The sequence below is a fragment of the Equus quagga genome, chromosome 17 (assembly GCF_021613505.1).
Source record: "Equus quagga isolate Etosha38 chromosome 17, UCLA_HA_Equagga_1.0, whole genome shotgun sequence".
Classification (NCBI taxonomy): Eukaryota; Metazoa; Chordata; class Mammalia; order Perissodactyla; family Equidae; genus Equus; species Equus quagga.
In genome coordinates this window covers 12271501-12293303 of record NC_060283.1, presented here as the reverse complement: position 1 = coordinate 12293303, position 21803 = coordinate 12271501, and the positions used below count along the sequence as shown (strand labels likewise).

Sequence of the window (21803 nt, the reverse complement as noted above, 5' to 3'; positions counted from 1 at the left end):
GTCCTATTCAATATAACTTGCATACTGGTTGTAGGGTAGTTTGCATTTTTTTAAATGACTAGTGATGTTGAACTTTTTCTCATATCTCTGGTTTCATATATTTCTGTCTGTTTGTTTTTCTGCATGTGTAATTTGCTTGCTTGTGTACTTTGTTTTTCAATTGTACTGTTCGTTTCTTTCTTGTTGATTAAAAACTGCTTGTCGTATGTTAAGTATATTAACTCCTGTTTGGTTGTATATGTTTCAGTTCTTTTTTTCCAGTTTTCAATGTGTCCTTTACTTTTTTGAAGTATGACCATTTGTAATTTTTATGCAATGAAATCTGCCAGTAATTTTCTTAGGAGTTTTTGACTCTGATAATATGCTTATAAGGGCCAGAAGTAGGGAATGTAATTTAATTCTTTTTCCAAGTTGAAAATCCTCATTTAGGGGCCGGCCTGGTGGTGCAGCGGTTAAGTGCGGCTCGGGTTTGCCGGTTTGGATCCCGGGTGCAGACACGGCACCGCTTGGCAAGCCATGCTGTGGCAGGCATCCCACATAAAAAGTAGAGGAAGATAGGCACGGATGTTAGCTCAGGGCTAGTCTTCCTCAGCAAAAAAGAGGAGGATTGGCAGTAGTTAGCTTGGGGCTAATCTTCCTCAAAAAAAAAAAAGGAAATCTTCATTTAATATGTGACTTTATAATGTGCTAAATTGGCACGGAATTTTTTTAATATGGAACGCTTCATGAATTTGTGTGTCATCCTTGCACAAGGCCATGCTAATCTTTATAATCGTGCTGCCAAAGCAAGCACCCAACATAAGTTTTTTGGTCTCTTTTGACATTCCGTTCCCATGTTCTCTCTGAAACCAGTGCTACACTGTTTTAATTATTGTCATAATTATGTCATAATAATGTGTGTTATTACACATTTTCATATATGTGTGATCAAATTCTACATTTTTACACTTTACAAAAAACCTCGTGGCTATGTTTAGCAAGTTCGATCTTCAAGATAGAATTTGGAACCATTTTGTTAAGTTCCGGTCTTTCTCCCTTTCCATTTTAATTTTCTTGGCTAGATTCTTTTTTTTTTTTCATTTTAATCTCAGAGCCATTTGCATTTCCGAGTGAGACTCGAGGCTTTTGATATTTCAAAGAATTATAGGATCTCACTTGGAACGGGCTGGAGGAGTCATCTGTTTCATTCCCCTTCCTTGTCAGTGTGTTATCCGCAATCATGTACTTGCTATAGGTCATTCATGTATCTAGTTAAAGGCAGGTACAATTGTGTACAATTTTTAAATGGGGGAAAAGTATTTGGTAGCAATCTTCCCTCCCCCCTCCCCTCTCCCCTGCATCTTCACAGAAATATTTTTGTGTGATTGACCGCAGTCCTAAGGAAACTTTAGGCTTCACCAGCCATGGCCAGTAGAGGTCACAAGAGAGCTTATTACAGTCACTGAAACTGTGACCAAATGTATACCTGGGCATTAGGTATTATGCAAAAACGAGCCCACACAGGCTTCATTTTATTAAGGCATTTCCTCAAAGCAGAATTGCAACTTGTCGTAGCAGATCCAATGTCAACCTCACTCCCCTGTCCCCAACACCTGCCAATACAGATGAACAGAGTCAGTTAATTACTAGGCAGGTAGCTAAAACGAGTTTTTTATATGTGAAACCAACCTGTGATTCTCCCCTCTTTACTGTTTCCCAGGCCCGTCTTGTTCTTCCCGTTTCTATCAGTAGAGCAAAAGTCAAGAGTGGGACTCTTACATGCACACATACTCTCTTTCTCTCTCACACACACATGTCTTCCTTTCGTTGCCTAATTTATTGTTAAACAAGAAAAAGTCATCTTTGTTTAAAATAATTTTTTCCCCATTTTCGAGTTGCCCAATTATTATGTTTTGAATGGAGAAAACTTAGAAAGCAGAGAAGCAAACAAAATCAGTCACCAATAATTCTATCCTGCAAAGATAACCACTCTAACGCTCTGATATGGATGACATTGTAACGTTGTGTGGTCTGTTCCCTTCACTTGGCTAGGCATCATGAGCGTCTATTCATGTCAGCAAGTGGTTATCTTCAACATGACTCAGTGACTTTTAAGTATCCCAAGATGTGGATCCACCAGGGTTTACCTATTCGTTGCCCTTTGTTGGGCATCTAGATTGTTTCCCTTTTTTCCACATTATAAACATTATGATATGTTATGAGAGCACTTATTCACCCCTCCCTGAGAGTTCCTTCCGTTACAGCAACAGTCCTGGCCTTTTTCTGGGGTACAGTGACTTACCTAATAGGTATGTTTGGGGTGAGGACCTGGACCTGTGTGGTTCACACCTTATTCTCCTGGGAGCCAGACTGTTACCAGAAAGCAGGTTCTTGCTCTGAGATGCCAAGAGGGGAGACCTGTGACAGGGCAGCTAAGTCTGTTTGCGTCTGGGGTTCACACAAAATTGGGAAGTATATTGAGGCTGCATATCTAAGATTCATTCTCTAATTGTCCCAGCAGACATTTGGTTCTTGTATATCTGTGTCCTTTTATGATTCTCACCTTTGTATAACTTTCAGAATTGGGATTTTTTTGGGGGTCAATGTTGAGTATATGTTAGGTCTTTTGATACACATTTTCATATCCTTCTCTGGAAAGTTTATACCAGTGGTGACTCCTTTCAGCAGACATTAGATTTGTGATTGTCTTTGAAAGCTTAAATTTTTCTTTCAAACTATATTTAATACATCATATATTATATATTATATATAGGGTGGGGTTATAGATGTATATCTACATTTAATATATAAAATATACTATATATTAAATTTTATATTACATATTAAACACAAAATGTATATTCAATATATATTTATATATATAAATTATGTAAAACTGTACATTTTAAACTTTATTTTGCCTGGAACAAATACAGTCATGCATCTCATAATGACGGGGACATGTTCTGAGAAATGCATCATTAGCCAATTTCATTGTCACGAGAACATCATAGAGTGTACTTGCAGAAACCTAGATGGCATAGCTTACTACACACCTAGGCTATATGGTATTAATCTTATGGGACCGCTGTCCTATATGTGGTCTGTAGTTGACCAAAGCATTGTTATGCGTAAGTGACTGTATTGGAAATAGAAGGGGAGAATTATGACATAAAATCATTTACCTGGTTCTGCACTATCTGGGAGTCTCATATGAAATAATTTTGGCCATTTCATGTATGTATGTCTGTACGTGTGTATGTATGTATATATGTTTACACTAAGTGGTTTGAGAAGGAGTACTTGGTATAAGTAACAAAAATAAGAGTTTTTAAAAAATATATCATTTCATTTGTAGAAATAAAAGACTGTGTTGGATAATTAATCAAGAAGGTCAGAATAATCTCCAAAAATATCAACTGGGCTCTCCCTTCTCGCCTCACCCCAGGTTTAAACGATGACTGGCAGTCATTGCCTTAAGAAGCTGGACTTTTTTTTTTTATGAGTCACAGATACTGAGACTCCGGGGAAGTTTGCCTCATTTATTCTACATCGTGGTTTCCATGTTTTTACAAGGAATATGGTAGCATCGTAGATATCCACTTTTTTGCAGAGATTTGAAATGAAGTGAAAAAAATCCCAGCCATCCTTTGGAGATGTTTCATAGAACCTGCACCCATCTCGTGGTTAGTACTGTGTGAAATTGGCTGTGATGTGCTCATGGTTGAAGGGTATGTAGTCAGCAACTCCTGGAAACAAGCAGAGAATAACATGAGGTGACCATGGTGCGTATACCCACCCCCAGCTCCCGAAAGATCAGCCCACTGTTAGAGGAGTGAAATGGGCAGCTCGAGTAGCACAGAAGGATCATGAAATTGAGATTTAGTGAGTCCTTGGTTCCAGTCTCTAGGTTGCCACATGGAGCATGTCTTTGGGCCAGTCGCTTACATTGTGTAAGCCTCCTTTCCGTCATCCACAACATTGCGCTAAACATATTTACCCTGAAGAATTCTTTTCAGGATTAGAAATGATGACTGCCAGATGCCTAATACAGTACCTGACATTTAATAAGTGTGCGATAAATGGTGGTTCTTATTAAGATGGCTTATTTAAGCCGGTTAGAGCATGCAAGGCAGGGGCTTATGTTCATTTCTGAAGACTTTGTAAGAAATAAGGTAGGGCAGTGGGTTGAGAATGCTTGTCTTTCAGGGCAGGAAAGATAGATGATGACAAGTAGCTTTCAAGTAGACGCGCATCAGAAAGATTGACAATTCCGGGCCCAAATCTTTTTGGATCTCAAGGCCTTTCCTCTGCAAGAAGAGGGTCACTACTACCTACAGAGTTGGTGTGGAATAAGAGAACATCACCACACAAAGAGCCGTTCCTCCTCTCCCTCGTCCTTGTCTCCCACTGGCTATGAATTCACTGTGCTTTCGTTTTATGTATACACATTTAATTTGAAATCCCAAAGTGGCCGTCTTCTTAGAGCACATACTACTTTTTCAGTCTTTTTCTTTTTTTTTTTGTCTCTCTCACATTATCTGCTTTTCCGTTTTTCAGCTCTTATTGCTTTAAGTAGATCAATCCACTTTTCTTGTGCACTGGATATTTTCCCACTGGCTCAGAGTGGAGTTAGGATTGATTTTTTGAAAAGCTATTTTAGATAGCCACCCATCCATTCTATCTATCTAGTCTGTCTGTCTATCATCTATCTATCTATCTATTTATCTATCTATCTATCTAATCACTGTATATATATTCACGATAGAGGCATATGTACATATATGTAATCACTGTATATACAATTATTGTATATACACATGCAATCTCACAATTATTGATTAAATGAGTGAATGAATTAAGTAAGGAAGTGAAAGAATGTAGCCTTCAAATTATGTAAGAAGTGCCCAGATTCCTTTTCTTGTCTTACCTTCATTCAAAGGTGTGTTGCCACTGAGGAACTGCCAGTATGTCTTGTGATTAACATTTTCAGCGATATTGTTGATAGAAGAAACGAGAGGGCCCCAAGATGTCATTGTGGTTTCAAATCTGTAAGAATAAAATCATATATGATTAACATCTCCCTGGAGGTCAAGCAATAAAAGGTTAAGAGGAAGAGACAGAGATGTTCTGAATGCTTTAGAGATCAGATAAAATCATGCTCAAAAGAGAAAATGCAAATGATTAGTGAATAAAAAATTACTTCACTTGGAATTAAATGAAATGAAAATGAGTGGACTTTTTAGAAAACCTATCAATGAGTAAATTTTAAAAAATGTAAATGCTGAACAATGGGTAAATAATTATGTGAGTGATGGAATGAATATCCAAGATTGAATATTTTGCAGTTATGAACATTGTGTCTTTCAATAATTTTAAGTGACATGGGAAAATGATTGTGCAATCATGGTAAGTGAAAATGTGGGATACAAATTTTACATGAACTATGTCCTATGTTTATGATGGATCATAACTATATGTAATATGTACAGAAAAAGACACCAACAAAATTATAAAAAATATCAACAGTGATTAGATTGTGGATGGACTGTAGATGCTTTTTTTTTCTTCTTTATGTTTTTTCCCTCAAAATGTCAACTATGTGTATTTATTACATTGACAACGAGAAGAAGAAAAATCAGGCAAAATTAAAGCTAAGCTTGGTAAGCTTGGAGAAGAAGTAACGTATGTTCAGAGGGTTGTTTGAAAATTATGTTTTTTAAATAACAGGGTGAATGACTTTTTTTTTTTTTTTTTGCTAGGAAAGATTCGCTCTGAGCTAACATCTGTTGCCCGTCGTCTTCTCTTTTTTTTCCCCTCCCCAAATCCCAGCACATGGTTGTAGATTCTAGTTGTAAGTCCTTCTAGTTCTTCTATGTGAGCCACCACCACAGCATGGCTACTGACAGACGAGTGGTGTGACTCCACACTTGGGAACTGAAACTGGGCCACCGAAGCAGAGTGTGCTGGACTTTAACTGCTAGGCCATCAGGGCTGGCTGGAAAATTAAGTATTCTTAAAATGACTTTTATCCTGATCTGTCTATAGAAGTTAGGGAAGTTACGGAGGTGGACTGTGGGCAGCAGGCACAATGTATTTAACTGAATCCTTGGGAATAGATCCTGTGTATCACTCAATTGTCAATTCCTTGGCCTTTGTCAATCTTTCTCCTTGACTTCTCTGCAGAATTTGGATCATGTCCTCTTTCCTTTGAAAGGATTTCCTCTTTTCCTTTTCATGACCTGGCATTTTCCCTCTACACGTCCTGTAGTTTAGTCTTTTCCACATTTATCTACTGCTTGATCTTTTTGCAAACTAAAAACATCCCCAAAGTTTAATTTTCCCCTCTGTAATTTATTTCTGGACTTTTTCCTGTCAGGCAAGGGTAGTGAAAAGAACATGAGCTTCATAGTGAGTCAAATCTGGGTTCAGATCTCAACTCTATTAGTTACACATTGCATGATTTTAGGAATACTACTTAACCTCTTTGGGCCTAAGTGGTTCTGTCTATAAAATGGGAATAATTAGATCTGTCTCATGGTTTTGTTGGGAGCATTGTGTCTGCCACCTTCTGTGTGTTTCCTTAACTTGGATCATCATCTCTATCAGGTGACTATCCAATCTCTTTTGCCTGTTTTGATCTTTTTTGCCTAAGATTTCCTCTGTACCTCCAAAAGCTTCCTAATGTTTCTGTTTTGAGCACCCACAATTAAACGTATCTAAAGGAATAAAGTCTTTTTCTGTGAAAGACATTCTGTCTTCCTGATACTTCTATCATTAGTTTTGAAACTTCTTTCTCTTGACCCCCACATCCAGTACTCACAGAGCCTGTGGAGTCCTCCTTGACATGAGTCTGTTTATCCCAGATGAAGTCCTCACCACTTCACAGCTTCATTGCTATAGTCATGCCTTAGCTTTTCTCCTTGTCTCCCATTCTCAAGCCTAATTAACATTTTACAACATGATTTTTCTTACTCAAAAACTTGTAATGCTTGTCTGCAATATGAAGTCTGATCTCCTTAGCCTGGTATTTGAGACTTTTTACAATATCACCCAACCTATCCTTCCAGACATCACTCACTTAATTCAGTCCTGTATTTTCTTCTCTAGTCCAGCTGACCTACTTATTGATCATGAATCCCTTGCTCATTCCTGTCTTGAATGTTTTCTTCTAGACACTCCCTCTTCCTGGAATACCATCCTCCCATATCTTCCTATTTAGTATCTATTCTTTGAATGTGGTCCAAAGCCGTGAACCTTCCTTGACTATTCTCACTTACAATGGACTCTCTCTCCTTTGAATTCCTGTTTTTAAAACTCTGTCATATATTGACCTGTATATTTAATTTTTCATGAGAGCCTTGCCTAGTTAGTACATTGTAGTCCCCTCAAGGGGCTATTAAATAAATAAAGATCTGTTCAATTATAAGAAGGAAAAAAAGTAAGAAAATGAAGGAAGGAGAGAGAGAGGATGGGAATTCAGGTTAGGCCTGCGGAGAATGGCGGATGTTACTTGTCACACTCACTTGAACATGGGATTTTTGCGCTGTGCTTCCTCTAGGATGACAAGGAGCACTGATCCGCTTTTTACACTAACATTGATGGTCACGTTGAAGAGCAGGTCCACCCCCCTCAGCTGGTTATTTATCGTGTATATGACAGTGATGTTGGATGCTGAGGTGGGAACAGTGGTAGGCTGGTTGGGTAGAGTTGGCTGCACCTCATTATCTGTGAAGAGTAAAGAGGCCAAATTTGTTAAAAGTTGTGGGATTTGTATTACAGGTGGAAAATCTCTGTTACTGGCAACTCATCCCAGAAAACATTTCAAGAAATGGCAGTGAGTTTGGGGCTTTTGTGGATTGTTCTTAGGAACTGGTGTGATCTATGAAGCTCTCCTTTCCATTCTGGAGAATTGCTTGTAGCTGAAGAACTGACAGACAGTTTTACAATGAACATTTATTTTGTTAAAAGAATTTGTAATCTAAAGGGAGGATTGTGAGCCCTATGTCGTGGTATTTTACATGTATTCATTGTTCAGTTGTGGTTTTTGTTAATCCTAAAAATCTAGAAGCAAAAGTGGTAAGTTTCAGACCATTTAACAAAATACCTGGGCGGCTAGTGTAAAATCCTATGAAGGACTCCGTTGCCGCCTTGCTAAAGTTGCAAAATCCTTGGGAAGCAGCCCAAGGAGTTGGGTGAATGTGGCTGTGTTTGGTATGATGGGGATCAGCTTACTTGATTGTGGTCTCTATGGGTTCTGCACTGAGATAGACAAGGAGCTTATTAATCTCTGCTTGTCTTAGGAAGGCCATGCAACAGAAGATGAATAATGCTTTATATTAGCATTTAATTAGAAAGAAGAGTTGAAAGAATCTATACCAAAGATTAGCTATTTCCGGAGTGATAAAATTTTTATGTAGGACTCTCACTTTCTAAACGCATATTTCTGCAATATTTGAGTTTTAAGTATCTGTGTATTATATTTGTAATTAGATAAAATAAAGATATTTTACATAAAAAGATAGCATGCCAGGATTCCAGCCCATCCCTTTGGTGTGCTATAAGCACCAAGACTTCATATTTAGATCTCCAAGGCTTAGCTGAAATGTCAACTTTGTTCTTCTCCTAGGCTCACAAAATCAATGATTGGTCACACTTTCTTTGCTTTTGCACTGTATGTAGCTTCTATTTCTATTTAATACTTATTTTATTCTTCCAAATATTGTAGTTTTTGTCTACATATCTGTCTCCTGACTTTGTAAAGAGCAGATATGATAAGATGCTGCATAATGTTTGATACATTTGTCAAATGAGTGAATGAAGTTATGTCATTTGATGGTTAGGACCATGGGCCTTCCCTCTCCATCAGCATCCCACAAAATGCTTTACCTATGGTAGGTGCTCGATAAGTGCATGATGAATGAAGTAGACATGGGGGCTGAATTCTGAGGGCAGGATGGCAAGGCTGTGTGTTAGCACACAATTCTTGGGGACTGGAAGTCACATGTGGTTCTGCCTACATCTGGACATAATGGAGTAATGGACGTAATAAGCTCCTACACCACTTAGAAATGATCCACATATCATTCCTGCATAAGTTGCTACTTCATGACTTAAGGAGAGGCAGGTGTTAAGAGTTCTTACCAGGGCTGCAAGACACCTGGGGCACATCTAGGTATGTCTTGCCTTTAAGGGAAGGGAGGATTTGGGCAATGGACATGGGGTTGTGGAATTTTCCCTGCTCAATCTCGTTAAGTATTGTATCCATGGTCTCCTTGCAGTTCCATTCCTTGTTAGGTTTCTCAGGTGTTACAGAGAGAGCCTGGGACAGAAAAAGAGAGAGATAGAGAGAAAGAGAGAGAGAATGGTTAAGCATAGCTGAGAGTTGGCTTTTATAAGCCTTATAAGGGATAGACTTGTTCACTAATCTTTGTCATCACCCAGAGTCCAAAATCAAAGCTGCACGAAGTTTGGGATGACGTCTGTCTGGTTCATTGCTGCGTCTCCACCACCTAGCTCAGTGTCTGTCACATAGTAGTCACTCAACACATATCTGTGCAGCATTCAGATTCAGGGAACACTGTTAGGGCTTCTGTGTTTACTAAGAGTTCTTGGATGCAGAATGAGGGCGAGAGCTGGGCTAACTGAGCTCCAGGGAGAGGTTAGTCTAGGACAACCTGGCCATCTAAATGTGGTAGGCCTTTTGTTTTTGGTTGTCCTGCATGCCCTTTGGTGGATTCCTCACACACTTTGTGATCGTGGGAAGACTATCAGCCAGAGGCTCCACAACCCTGGCTACTGGAGTGGACTCATGGCCTGGGCTGGGCTAAACATAGAGTGCTATCCTCTTGGTGGCAGTGATTGGCGGGCACACACACTAATCAGAGTTCTTCTCTGGTATACAGACATTGGGAGAGAGAGGTATTTTTTCTTCCTGCTGGGGTTATTCAGAGCTTACTTGTATGGTTATATGAGTAAGTAAGCTGCTAGTACTATCTTCCTCAGCCACTTTGAAGAAGCCATGAGAAAAACCAGGGCTGAGAGATGAAAAAAGAGTAGTCTCTAATATTATGATTTGAGCCCTTTATTCAGATTAATCCTGAAATCACCTACTCCAGCCCTGGACCCCCCAGTTTATGTGAAATAGTAAGTCTCCATTTTTTTCTTAAGCAAAAGTTATTTGGGTTTCTGTTATTTGCAAAATCAGTCTTGATTAATACACCCCAAGCAATTCATTCTAATTTGCTGAGTTTTTTAAATCTCGTGGATAAAATAGAAATAATAATTCCTGCATACTTTTGGGGGGATCCTTTGAAGTTCAGATGGGATGATATGTGAAAGCGTTTAATAGTTTGTGATGGGTAAGCTGTCGTTACCACCTTCCTCCTTTAGGGTTGTGCTGATCACAGCCACCAGAGCACGTCAATGGGCTGGGATTGCTGATTCACCTGAAGCTTGGGATGGGAAATGGGAGAAGGGAGAGGGGAGTCAGAAATGGCTCTGTGACCTAGAGGCAGTACTTTGAGCAACTGAGCAGGTTTGACAGACATGACCATCACTGTTCAGCTTGGCAACCATGAACTGTGGCTCTTACCAGAGGCCCCTTTACAGGGCAGTTTGGTTTAAGGGGCATCAGGTAGGTACTCCCCAGCAACCATATCTTGTCCACATCCCACACTCACCTCCCGAATCCCAATATGGGAGATGTACCCCCTTGGGATAAAATATTACCACTGTCAACACTCTAGAGAGTAGTAACACATTCAGCCGTGAGAAGTCATTCATAACTTTGCGTGAAGAAGTTTATCAGATCCCTCTCCAAGTTAAGTTTCTATCAGAGGAAACTTGCAAGCATTGGCATATTGATGGAAGAAAGAGGAGAAATTCCAGAACAGAGGAAATGCCCTGCCAATGCCTTTGAGAACCTAGAAGACGGTGAGTGAAGGCAGAAAATGAAGATGAATGTCAACCCTCCTCTGCCGGGGGAGACCACAAACAATTATGGAACACCATGTTGTGCCTGTGATTTTTGTATACCTTTGCAACCTTGTTATGATGAGGAAAAGGAAATTCAGAGAAATTCCATATTTGCCTAAGATGGTAGCAGATGCAGGATTCAAACCTAAGTTGTTACAGGTCCAGAGGCTTTCTTTTTCCACACCAGAACATTTTAGATTAGAAAAAGGTTATATGTTGGACATCTGGTGTTTTCAGACTTCAGGCTGCCTGGGTAAACTCTGGATATGGGCCATAAGGAGGGCAGGGAGAGGTTATGCATCCTAACCGAAAAGAAATCCACGTGGCCTGTGATATCTGGATATGGGTGAGGTCCTATCTCTTCATGGAAAAGCTTTAACTCCCAGGAACAGCTTATCAGAATGTACCCTACAGGTGATGAAATCCCAAACAGAATTCCCAAGTCAAATTAGCAAAAGCAAACACTCCTCTGGTGCTAAGGTGAACCGAGGTTATTTTCAATGAGTCATAAATAACACCCGTGACATATTCCTTCCAGACTGCCTTTGTTCCTCCACAAAGCTGTCTAGATTTGAGCCCTGGGCATGCTCTTGTACGATTCAGCCACAGAAAAAACAGCGTTTGTTCTATGGCAGTATTTCATTGACCATGACATGACATGGAAACTTTGTTCTCATTCATTGCTCCAATGGCACATTGGAGTGGGGATTTTGTGTTTACTCTTAGGCTAAAATGAACTAATTTCTGGTCTGTTTATGCCTTTTGCCAATTTTTTTAATTTTAATTTTTAAAATTATTTTTTGTTGAGATACAATTGACATGTAACATTACATTAGTTTCAGGTGTACAACATAGTAATTCTATGTTTGTATATGTTGTGAAATGATCACCACAGTGAGTCTAGTTAACATCCATCACCACACAGTTACATTTTTTCTTGTGATGAGAACTTTTAAGATTTACTGTCTTAGCGACTTTCAAATATACAGTATAGTATTATTAACGATAGTCACCATACTATACATTACATTGCTAATTTTTAAAGTGTGGAATATCACTGACAGTCTCCATATTCCCCCACCCCCAACCCAAGAAAGAATTTCTTTCTAACACTAGTCCAGAGCCATATTAGATTTCGGGCTGGCATTGCATAGGGCTGGCATTGTAACTCCATGGTTCTCCGTTTCCTGGGCTTTCTGAGTTGGAAAGGTCATGGTGTAGTTTTTCTCTTAATCTCATAGGGCATTTTGATAATTTAGAGCACACGTTTCTTAGTTTGGACTAGAGGATTTGGCCACAGATGAATTTTTAATTTCTGATTCTAGTTGGTTATCTCTCCCCACTGTCATTGGTGCGTCTTCCATGGAAAGATGCTGCTCTAATCAACCCTCATCAATGGGGAGGTTGTATTTGGAACTATGTCAAGCAGCATCTTACAGAAGCCAAGCCTGAGAATCACTGCTAAGGAAGCACAGGACTGAGTATAGGCTTGGCGACCAGATACCCCTGGCTCTGCCGTTTATCAGGTCTCTTTGTGAAGCTGAAATGAGATTGAAATTGTAACAGAGCTTGCCCGGGATTAAATGTCCAGTCAGCTTTAGATTATTTTCACGAATCACTTTGAATACAAGCCCACCTTCTTTGGACCAAGATGAAGGGCTGAAAAGAGGACACTTGATTGACAAGATGGAATCAGAAAATTCACTATTTTCTTGAGAACATACTTTAATATTTTTTATACATCAAACTTTCAACAGGCTATAATTATTATGAACAAACTGATCATTATTAATAATAAACCAATCAATTTCTTGGATTTATTTATTCCTTTTTTTTTCCCCAAAGAGGGGAAAAGAGTTCATGTATATTTGTTTTTATACTTTACCTATGAGGTAGGGAGACATTAACACTTACCTGCATTTTACCAGTAGAGAAACTGAGGCACAGGCACCACAAGGAACCCACCTCAAGTTCTACCAGCTGGTCTTTCCGAGAGATATTAGCAGAAGCCTAGGCTCTGGATCCTACAGTCTAGGCTTATTGGCATGGACCCAATGAAGAGCATCAATGATGTGTTACCTGCATGGCAAGGCCAGTGCTGTAGATGCTTCCGATGATGCCATTGTCTTGGATTCTTATGCTGATATTCTCCACAATATCCTTCAGTACCTGACCAAACAGGACTCTGTAACCTTCCTCTGAACCTACAGGGATCTTATTGTACATACAGGTCAGAGCTAGTGTTGCCATTGCTCCCGTGTCTGTGAATAAAAGTGGACGCGGGGGAGGATAAGACAACCACCACCACCACAATATGAACAACTAACATTTATTATGTGCTTATTGTGTTCCAGGTACACTAACCCCTTTTCTCTTCGGGACAATCTGTGAAATGGGACCTATAATTATCTCCGTTTAAAGGATGATAAAATGGAGGCTCAGAGGGGTTAAGTAACTGCCCAAGGCCACACAGCTAGTAAGTAGCAGCACCAGGACCTGAATGCAGATCTGTATGACTCCACAGCTCATGCTTTTAATTAATGTAGACTGGCAGTATATTCAATCCCACTTCTCTTGTCCCAGTGTTTAGCTTTCAAAATGTGACCAGTTCTTGAAGGCCCTGCCATTACCACCTCTCAGTGAAGCCTCCTCTGGTCATGCCAGCACAACAGCTGTAGTCTCTTTTCTGAACTCCTTTAGCATTTGTTTTTTGTACCTGTTTTGCTATCTCGATGCTTTCTTCTGTGTTTTGTGCTCTGTGAGCTCTTGGATGGTGGGAACTTTGCATCTCTCATAGCACCCAGCACAGGAGCTTTTTCATTATTTGCATGTGAAAACATGTGAGGACTGAATGTGTAATCTCTGGCATGATAAGACCAGAACAAATAAAAGGCTTGCCATATGGCATCTTTTCTTTTGTTGATCTTTCCCTCCCCACCTCAATCTCCATCTGAAAATAACCTCAGTAAGGCTGACAGTGTTGTTGGGACCAATGTTGGCAAAGAAGTCCAAATTTCCTGAACTTGCAGAGATGCCCCAGCAATGCCTGAAGTCCCAGATGGGAAACAGAGGCCAGTATGTTGTTTACCTGCAGGGAGGGTACTTGGGTACATATCTACCTGGCTTGTTGGTCTAGTAGAGCCCGGAATGAGAGATTGCTGATAAGACCCATATAAGTGGGGGAAAACCTGATAGAATGCTGTTATTGCTTAGAGAGTGGCAGAGGAGAAAAGACGACCATGAATGAGGGGCATAATAGTGGCTCTCACAAAGGGCATTATACAGAACAGTGACCATTATCCACAGAAGGGTAGACAGAAGAAGGACATGGTGTTGTAGAGGAAACAGTTTCCATCTACAAGCAGCCATATGCTTGCAGAATTAAGGAATAATAAGATGGTTCCAGTGTATCCTTGAAGGGGAGCATCGTGGGTTTAGGGTCCAGAGAGTAGCTGTTTAATAGAAACAGGATATTTGGATGTTATAAGGAGAAACATTGAGAAGAATAGAGTGTGGAAGCATCAATAGTGATGAAAGAGAAAGTTCAGAGGACGTCTGAGTCTAGACATTGTTTTAATAATTTAGCAATTTGCCTGGGAATGACTCCAACTCCTGAATTGGGTGACATGTTTATTGCTGCCCATGGAGATTCTGGCACTGCCAGACATTTCAAGTATTGTCCTGGTTTCCATGTTTTACTATCTTTCTTTCATTTATTCCTTACCTCACATGTCGAACAAATACTTGTTAAGTATGTCCCATCTGTAGACATTTTCATGGTCCCCAGATCCTCCTCCATATAAAGCTCCCCCTTCTTTGTCCTCCCACTTTGTCCTCCAGTTCTACCGTTCAGTATCCTCGATGTTCCCCACTCAGGACAGTGTTTGAAAGTGGTGAACTAACTACTCACCCATGTTGAAGGGAGAGGAATTGGCCAGCAGGGTCTTGGCAAAGCGGGCTGCTATTGGTAAGGTTGTCTCAGGGTTCTTCTGACACAGTGCCAAGATCGCCAGACTGGGTCCATAGAAGGTTGAAGCTTGGGTACTGGTGCCTTGGGAGGGGATAGAGGGCCCTCATAAGACTAACATTTACCATAATGAGGACATTTGTGAAAAAGGAAAAGCCCAACCCTTTTTCAATAGAAATTTCTAGAAAACTTATCCAAAAAAAGAAAGACATGATATTGGCGAAAGATATTGTCAATGTTTCTCAGAATAAGAATGGCATCTGGCATGAGAATAGAATAAAAGGGATGATGCTGTCTACAGGTGATGGCATAAGTCTGTGTCCCCAGGATAGTTGTCTTTTCTAGTTCATTTGGATGGGAAGAGAATACCCATTTGTGGGATTATCACAGGGAACGTGAGTGGAGATGCATTGTGTCTTTTCTCTAACTGTCCACTCTCCCATCCTTTTCTTTCTAGCTTTGAAATTCTCAGGAAGGACTCTTTGCTTCACTCTCCCCTCCCTTTGGATGAGGTCTTACTTGAAGGTACCCAGTTTTCCATTTGTCCCTGTAGAATTGATACTCTATTTCCAGGGTCTCGGCAGGAAGAGGTGAGGGCCATGATGGTGAGGGCAAGCTGACCAATGGTCAGGTCTGTAGAGTAAAGAAAAAAATCGTTAAACAAAGGCTTGCTCAGGGAGAGAGCACCAGGGACCAGGGCTGAACTCTCTGCTTCTTTCCAGATCATTTTGATTTTTTTAATAATGTGATTTGATAATGTGTTTTTTGATATTTCTTAAGGAAAGAAGTATGGAAAAATACTTAAGAAATGTTTAATCTAATGGCCTCTGTGTGACTTGATTATTCCATTAAGAGTTCCTGGGGGCTGACCTGGGGGGCGTAGCGGTTAAATTCGTATACTCAGCTTTGATGGCCCAGGGTTCACAGGTTCAGATCCCAGGTGTGGACCTACACACTGCTCATCAGGCCATGCTGTGGTGGCATCCCACATACAAAATAGAGGCAGATTGGCATAGATGTCAGCTCAGGGACAATCTCCCTCAAGCAAAAAGAGGAAGATTGGCAAGGGATATTAGCTCAGGGCCAATCTTCCTCACCAAAAAAAGAAAAGAAAAGAAAAGAAAAAGAATCCCTGCTGTCTGTTTAGAAAAGCAGCAAGAATACCCATACAAATTCATATATGAAATAGTTCCAAAATAATTTTAACTTTATTGCTAACTTGAGCCTCAAGGCAACTCCTGCGAGATTTTATTATTATCATTGTGATTGTCACTATTAGTGTTATTGTTATAAAATCATCTGCATTTTGCAAATGAGGAAGTGAGGTTGAGTGGGATCAAGTGATCTGTTCAAGGTCACAGAGTTAATGAGTGGCAGAGCCAGAACTGGAAGCCCTATCTTGTTACAGCTAGTGTAGAGAGCTCTTTCAGCTTTACTGCCCTCCTCTGTGAATGCCCTGGATAAATACATATTTCTTTCGATATGGATGATTTTGGTACAATCACAGGTAGCATTGGAGTGGGGGGACGTGGAGCTAGGGTCTGGGGTGGAGATTCAGAGAGCATGCGGAGGGAGTCTGACTTCTTACCAGCTGCATCACTGGCCATGAGCTGGTAAGTCAGGAGCTTCTGCACCTCCAAGTTGTAGGCTCCAGCCAGGTTCATAGCAATCAGGACACTGGGGTTTGGGAAGGCTGAGCTGGTTACAGAATTCTCCATAAGCACTTGTAGACCATTAACCAAGGGCTGCTGTGCCGAGGGAACAGCTGAGAAGAGAAAAGCCATTCGCTAAACCCCTGTCCCCTCATTGCCTCTTTGCAGAAACATCTTTCCTGCATCTTCTAGGAGAAGATGGATTAGCATAAAGAGAAATGGAGAAAACATTGAGATTTTCTTTTGAGGCCAATTACTCCCTATATCTTCTCAAATAACCCTTATCTTTAAGAAAGTGATTTCTCACTTAATAACTTCAAGCAATATGCCTCACAGAGGTTTCATATTATTTCTAGCACATTCTTAGAAGTCATTGATTTCCTTGCGTCTATTTTTTTCTCACTCACGAAAAATATGAAAGTTTTGGGATAAGACCTATCCTCAGCAAGTACCCTACATTCCCACTAGTAGTGGTAACTTCAGAACAACCTCTGACTATCTCAACCGTCATTTCTGCAACAGCATGTCAATCTCTCAAGATGAAATGCATAGACTTGCCTCTCAAACAACTTATGCTGTTAAGTCAGGAATGATAAACCACACACACTCACACCCTGACTCGTCCATTTTGGAACTCCCCTGCAGTGATCGCTGTTTTCAACCGCTTTCTCACCAGCAGACTTCCGTGTCTGAGGTTTTTGCCTATCTCCACGGGAACTACTCCCTTGGCCTCCTTGGAAAAAACACATACTCACAGCATGAGCTTCGGCTCTGGGTGCTGGACCCAGCCATAGCCCAGAGAAAGTTCACGAGGTAGAGGGCAGACCAGGCCATCCCACCCTCTCCTGTCCCGTCCTCGTCTTCTGTCCACAAATCCCGGGGTGTACAAGTGGAATATTTCTCTACTTTCTCTTTATGTATGCTTCACTTTGTAAAGCAGTCTGCCCTGCTCCTCCTTCTGCCAGCCTCTCTTCACCACCTGTGCTGACCTTGCTCTCCCTGATAGAACTTACTTCCATCTGCTTATCTAAGTTTACCTACTACAGACGTTCCAAGGTGTCTGAAGGTCACTTCTAGGCAGCACAGTCATATGAGAAACCCAGCACAGGCTGGGTATGCAGTGAAGACAAGGATGACAATGAGCCCTTTATCAAAATCCTGGATTGTTACACTGGGAGGTTGGCGAACATATGAGTACAAACAAGACCTCCTCCTGGGCCTTTTTACATCCACAGAGATGACCTCCTGGCTTTTGATCAGAGACCACTTCATTGAGGTTTGGGCGATTCCTAAGGCACCACCTCCGTTTATGGTCCAAGGCACTTGCTTTGCAATATGCTTTTAGGTTCTCAGGTGAGGATCTGCCAGATGGAGTCAGGCTTTCTGCAGTTAATTTAATTGACGTCACTGGATTCCAGCCTAAGCTCTTTGAAGGTCTTTGGCTTTAGGCAAGCAATGGATCACAGTTTCCCAGAAATGGTTTTGTTTGATTTTTCTTTCCTGATCTGCAGGTGAAAGTGGTTTCAAATGCCAGGGCTTTCAGATATTATCTTTTAAAGTAAGTAATTAGAAAACGAAGGATCAATGACCTATATTAACTATTAAGTATATATATATTTTTCAGAAATGTAGCTATATTATAAAGCAAAATGTATCTCCCTATAACAGAGAACTGGAAATAATACCTTGAGATTATGAAGGAGGGGGCTAATTTTTTCTAACTACTGGATGTTAAGCAGCTCCTTTTAGGGAGACATTCTTCAGTGGCTCCCATCTTTAGAATAAACTTCAAAGTCCTTTTAATGACCTACAAGGCCCTGTAAGATCTGACTTCTGGTTTCCTTTCCAACCTCACCTCCAACCAGTTTCTCCCTTGCTCACTCTGCTCCAGCCACAGAGAACTTCTTGGTCCTTGAACCCAACAGTCACCTTTGCACTTGCTGTCCCTTCTTCCCAGAACACTCTTCCTCCAAATTTTCTCAAGGTGGCTCCCTCACTTCCTTCATGTCTCTGCTCAAAGGTCAGGTGTCAGAGAGGCCTTCCCAGACCATTGTATGTAAGACAGCCTCACCCTCACCGACACCCACTGTGCCCCTTACCTGCTACAACTCCTCACTGCTCTATCCCCAGCACTTGGGACACTATCTGGCTCACAGTAGCAATCAAATAAGTACTTTTTGGATGAGTGAATTAATAAACAAATATAAGACATGAGTTATAAAGCACTTTTTTCCTTTCTTGGGGAGTGTTGGTGGTCTTGTGAGGTGAGGGCACAGGGTGCGTATTGGGGTGTGCTAGACATCTTCTAACATCACCCCATGTTCCTACCTCCTGGTATTCATGCTCTTGTGTAATCTCCTTCTCTAGATTGTATGTTGACCTGGCTTCTAATGAATATAATACAGCAAGGGTGATGGGATGAGGTTACAGAAGACCAGCTTCTCTCTTGCTCGCACTTTTTCTCTGGCTCTTCTCGCTCCTTGCTCTGAGAAAGGCAGTGGCCATGTTCTCAGCTGCCTTGTGGAGAAGCCCATGTGGGGAAGAACTGTAAGCAGCCTCCAGCCAACAGCCAGGGAGGGGGCGTCCTGCCAACAACCACGTGAAGGGGCAGCTCCATTCCCCAGTCGTGTTTTGAGATGAAGGCAGCCCCAACCAACATCTTGATTGATGCCTTGTGAGAGACGCTGAGCCAGAGGACCCAGCTAAGCCATCCCTGGATTCCTGACCCACAGAAACTGAGATAATAAAGGTTGTTGTTTTAAGCCATTAAGCTTTAGGGTAACTTGTTACACAGTATATAACTAATATATGGTGTATGGTGGCAGATGAGACCAGAAAGATAGTTTGGGTCTCCATGGTGGAGGTCCCTGCATGCTTTATAAAGGAGTAGTAGGCAGAATAATAGCTCCCCAAGATGTCCACCTAATTCTCAGACCTGTGAATATGTTAGGTTACATGGTAAAGGTAATAAAGTTGCACCATGGAATTAAGATTGCTAATAAATGGATTTTAAAATAGGAGGATTGTCCTGGATTAGCTCAGTGGGCCCAATGTAATCATAGAGGTCCTTATAAGTGGAAGAGGCGGGCGGTAGAGGTCGAGTCAGAGAAGGAGATGTGACAATGAAAGCAGAGGTCAGGATGATACAATTACTTGCTTTGAAGATGGAGGGGGCCACGAGCCTGGGAATGCAGGCATCTTCTAGAAGCTGGAAAAGATGAGGAAATGGATTCTCCCCCAGAACCTCTAGAAGGAACACAGTCCTTTCAACACCTTGATTTTAGCCCAGTGAGACCCATTTTGGACTTCTGACCTCCAGAACTGTATGATGAAAAATTTGTATTAAGCTAATAAATTTGTGATAATTTGTTACAGCAGCAATAAGGATCTAATACAGGATTAGGAACTCAGCATAGCACTGACCTTGGTCCAGAGCCTGCTCATGACCATCCTGAGATGATTCACACCTGGTGTGCCTGTTTTTTAAACATGCGCTTCCTTGTAAATTACCACTTACAGCCATGGTTGCTGCAAGACTGATTATGACACAATTGTTTCAATTAGCAAATAACTTGCAGAACAAGAACCACATAAGCCATACATTACTTAATTCATATATTTTGACAATTCTTGGCTAACCATTGACTGGGCTTTTTTTTTTTTTTTTTTTCTTTTTTTCTTCCTGTGCCTAATTTTTCGCTTTCAAAGTGCCCAGACTCTCTCTGGACATTTGTGCTGATTATTCTTCGCTGTGGCAGCAGGTGGAAGTTTCTCCTCTCAAGTTCAGCCTTGGTTCCGGAATAGTCTCAAGCCTTAGGGGCTTCTCGTAAGGCAAGTGTGACCAGAGCTGTGTTTCACTGGCCAATGTTAGTGGAAAGCTGAGGGACTGTTCCGTTAGCCATCATGTCTATGTCTGAGATGAAAGGCGTTTCTATCAGACAGCAAGGTTGCTACATTCTACTTAAAGACCACTGGCTGGGAGAAACTCAGCTGTCTCTGTTAAAAATGGAGGCTTGTAGCGGTAGAGGGAGGTGTTAGAAAACATAGCGGCTTAAAGTGAGACCTGATATTTGATCCAATCAGAAAAATTTATTATAACTGCAAAGGAAATGACTTTTTAATTCTGTGACTGAGTGTTATTTGATGCCATGTCAGTATACCAGTTAGAATAATCTCCTAAATCACATTTGGGAAAATAGGTCTAATGCAAATTGAGTGCTTTACTGGTGTTAGCTGAATATTATTGAAGGTGAACTAGAATCATTAAGCGAGAGTCAGGGATCTCAAAGGGACCTATTCCAACTTTGTTAGATTGAGATTCCACTTCACTGCTGAATTTCAGGGTCAATGCTGTTCTGTTATTTTGATATACACGTGTACTGGTTTTCCCAGAACAGTCCTAGTTCTTAAGCTGTTTTTTTCAAATTTCATTATTAATAATGTTCACTTTCACTCTTGGTGTTGTGGTTGGACGATAAACTTTACGGTCACACTCTATGATAAACAGTAGTGCCAATTCTAACAATCCATTGCTGTCTAGTTATGAGGGCATCAGTCACAGCCAGTTCATTAGGGCCAGGGGAGAGTTGAACCTGAGAGTCAAGGATCGGTACCAGAAAGCAGCGTGGAGAAGATGGTTCAAACTCTGACCATGAAGCAGGGCTGCTGGTGGAGGGGAGGAAGCTAAGATTGTCATGAAGAAAACACAGGAGGAATGACGGAGACGCTTCTAAAATAACTAATTCTGCCTGAAGCCATCTTCCTTGTGGGGGTTGCTTTAAATGGGTTACTTTATGCTTTATCTGAAGCATCTTTTGCCCTTTGGCATCTTAAAGGCACTTCTGATTTCTGACTGTATGTGCATGTGGCTCAGGCACTCAGTATAAAGTGTACCCAGCTCATGCTGCTTAGACACGATTCAACTTTTTTTTTTAAAACAATATGAATTCTGCCCAAATAAACATCAGATATGAATTTTTTGCATGTATTTTGATGGTATGAGTATCAGGGTTATTTTTATGGGGAAATAAAAGGAAAATAAATGTGGGAGAAGAACAAATGGGACTCAAGCAAGATGGCTGGAGGAGATGATACCACTCCTGAAACTTTATGGACTGACTTTTTATGTATAAGCCTCACATTTCTCTCTCTATCCAGAGCAATATTTTTCTTTCTACTCACTGTCTGCGTGAGGCCAACATGTCCACTTAGTTCCTCCCTTGCCTCTG

The 21803-nt window shown here is 40.9% G+C and overlaps 2 protein-coding genes across 2 annotated transcripts in view; one reads left to right on the top strand and one right to left on the bottom strand.

Moving 5' to 3' along the window:
• The window catches only part of OOSP3 (oocyte secreted protein family member 3), a 50849-nt gene that overhangs the window by 4017 nt on the left and 25029 nt on the right, over positions 1-21803 (top strand). The window lies entirely within an intron of this gene.
• Positions 3667-17409, bottom strand: CBLIF (cobalamin binding intrinsic factor). The gene is made up of 9 exons (XM_046644652.1): positions 17331-17409; positions 16512-16688; positions 15443-15556; positions 14867-15007; positions 13036-13217; positions 9124-9301; positions 7506-7707; positions 4910-5028; positions 3667-3728 (listed from the first exon to the last, which is right to left on the bottom strand). The coding sequence occupies exons 1-9, from the start codon at positions 17407-17409 to the stop codon at positions 3667-3669; spliced, it is 1254 nt and encodes a 417-aa protein (XP_046500608.1).

What these genes read in the sequence shown, in the direction of transcription:
- CBLIF (XM_046644652.1), bottom strand. Translation starts at nt 17,409, where the DNA reads ATGGCCTGGTCTGCCCTCTACCTCGTGAACTTTCTCTGGGCTATGGCT. An exon ending in CCAGAGCCGAAGCTCATGCT is followed by an intron (nt 16,689 to 17,330) that starts GTGAGTATGTGT and finishes TTCTCTTCTCAG; the next exon opens with CTGTTCCCTCGGCACAGCAG. An exon ending in CATGGCCAGTGATGCAGCTG is followed by an intron (nt 15,557 to 16,511) that starts GTAAGAAGTCAG and finishes TTTACTCTACAG; the next exon opens with ACCTGACCATTGGTCAGCTT.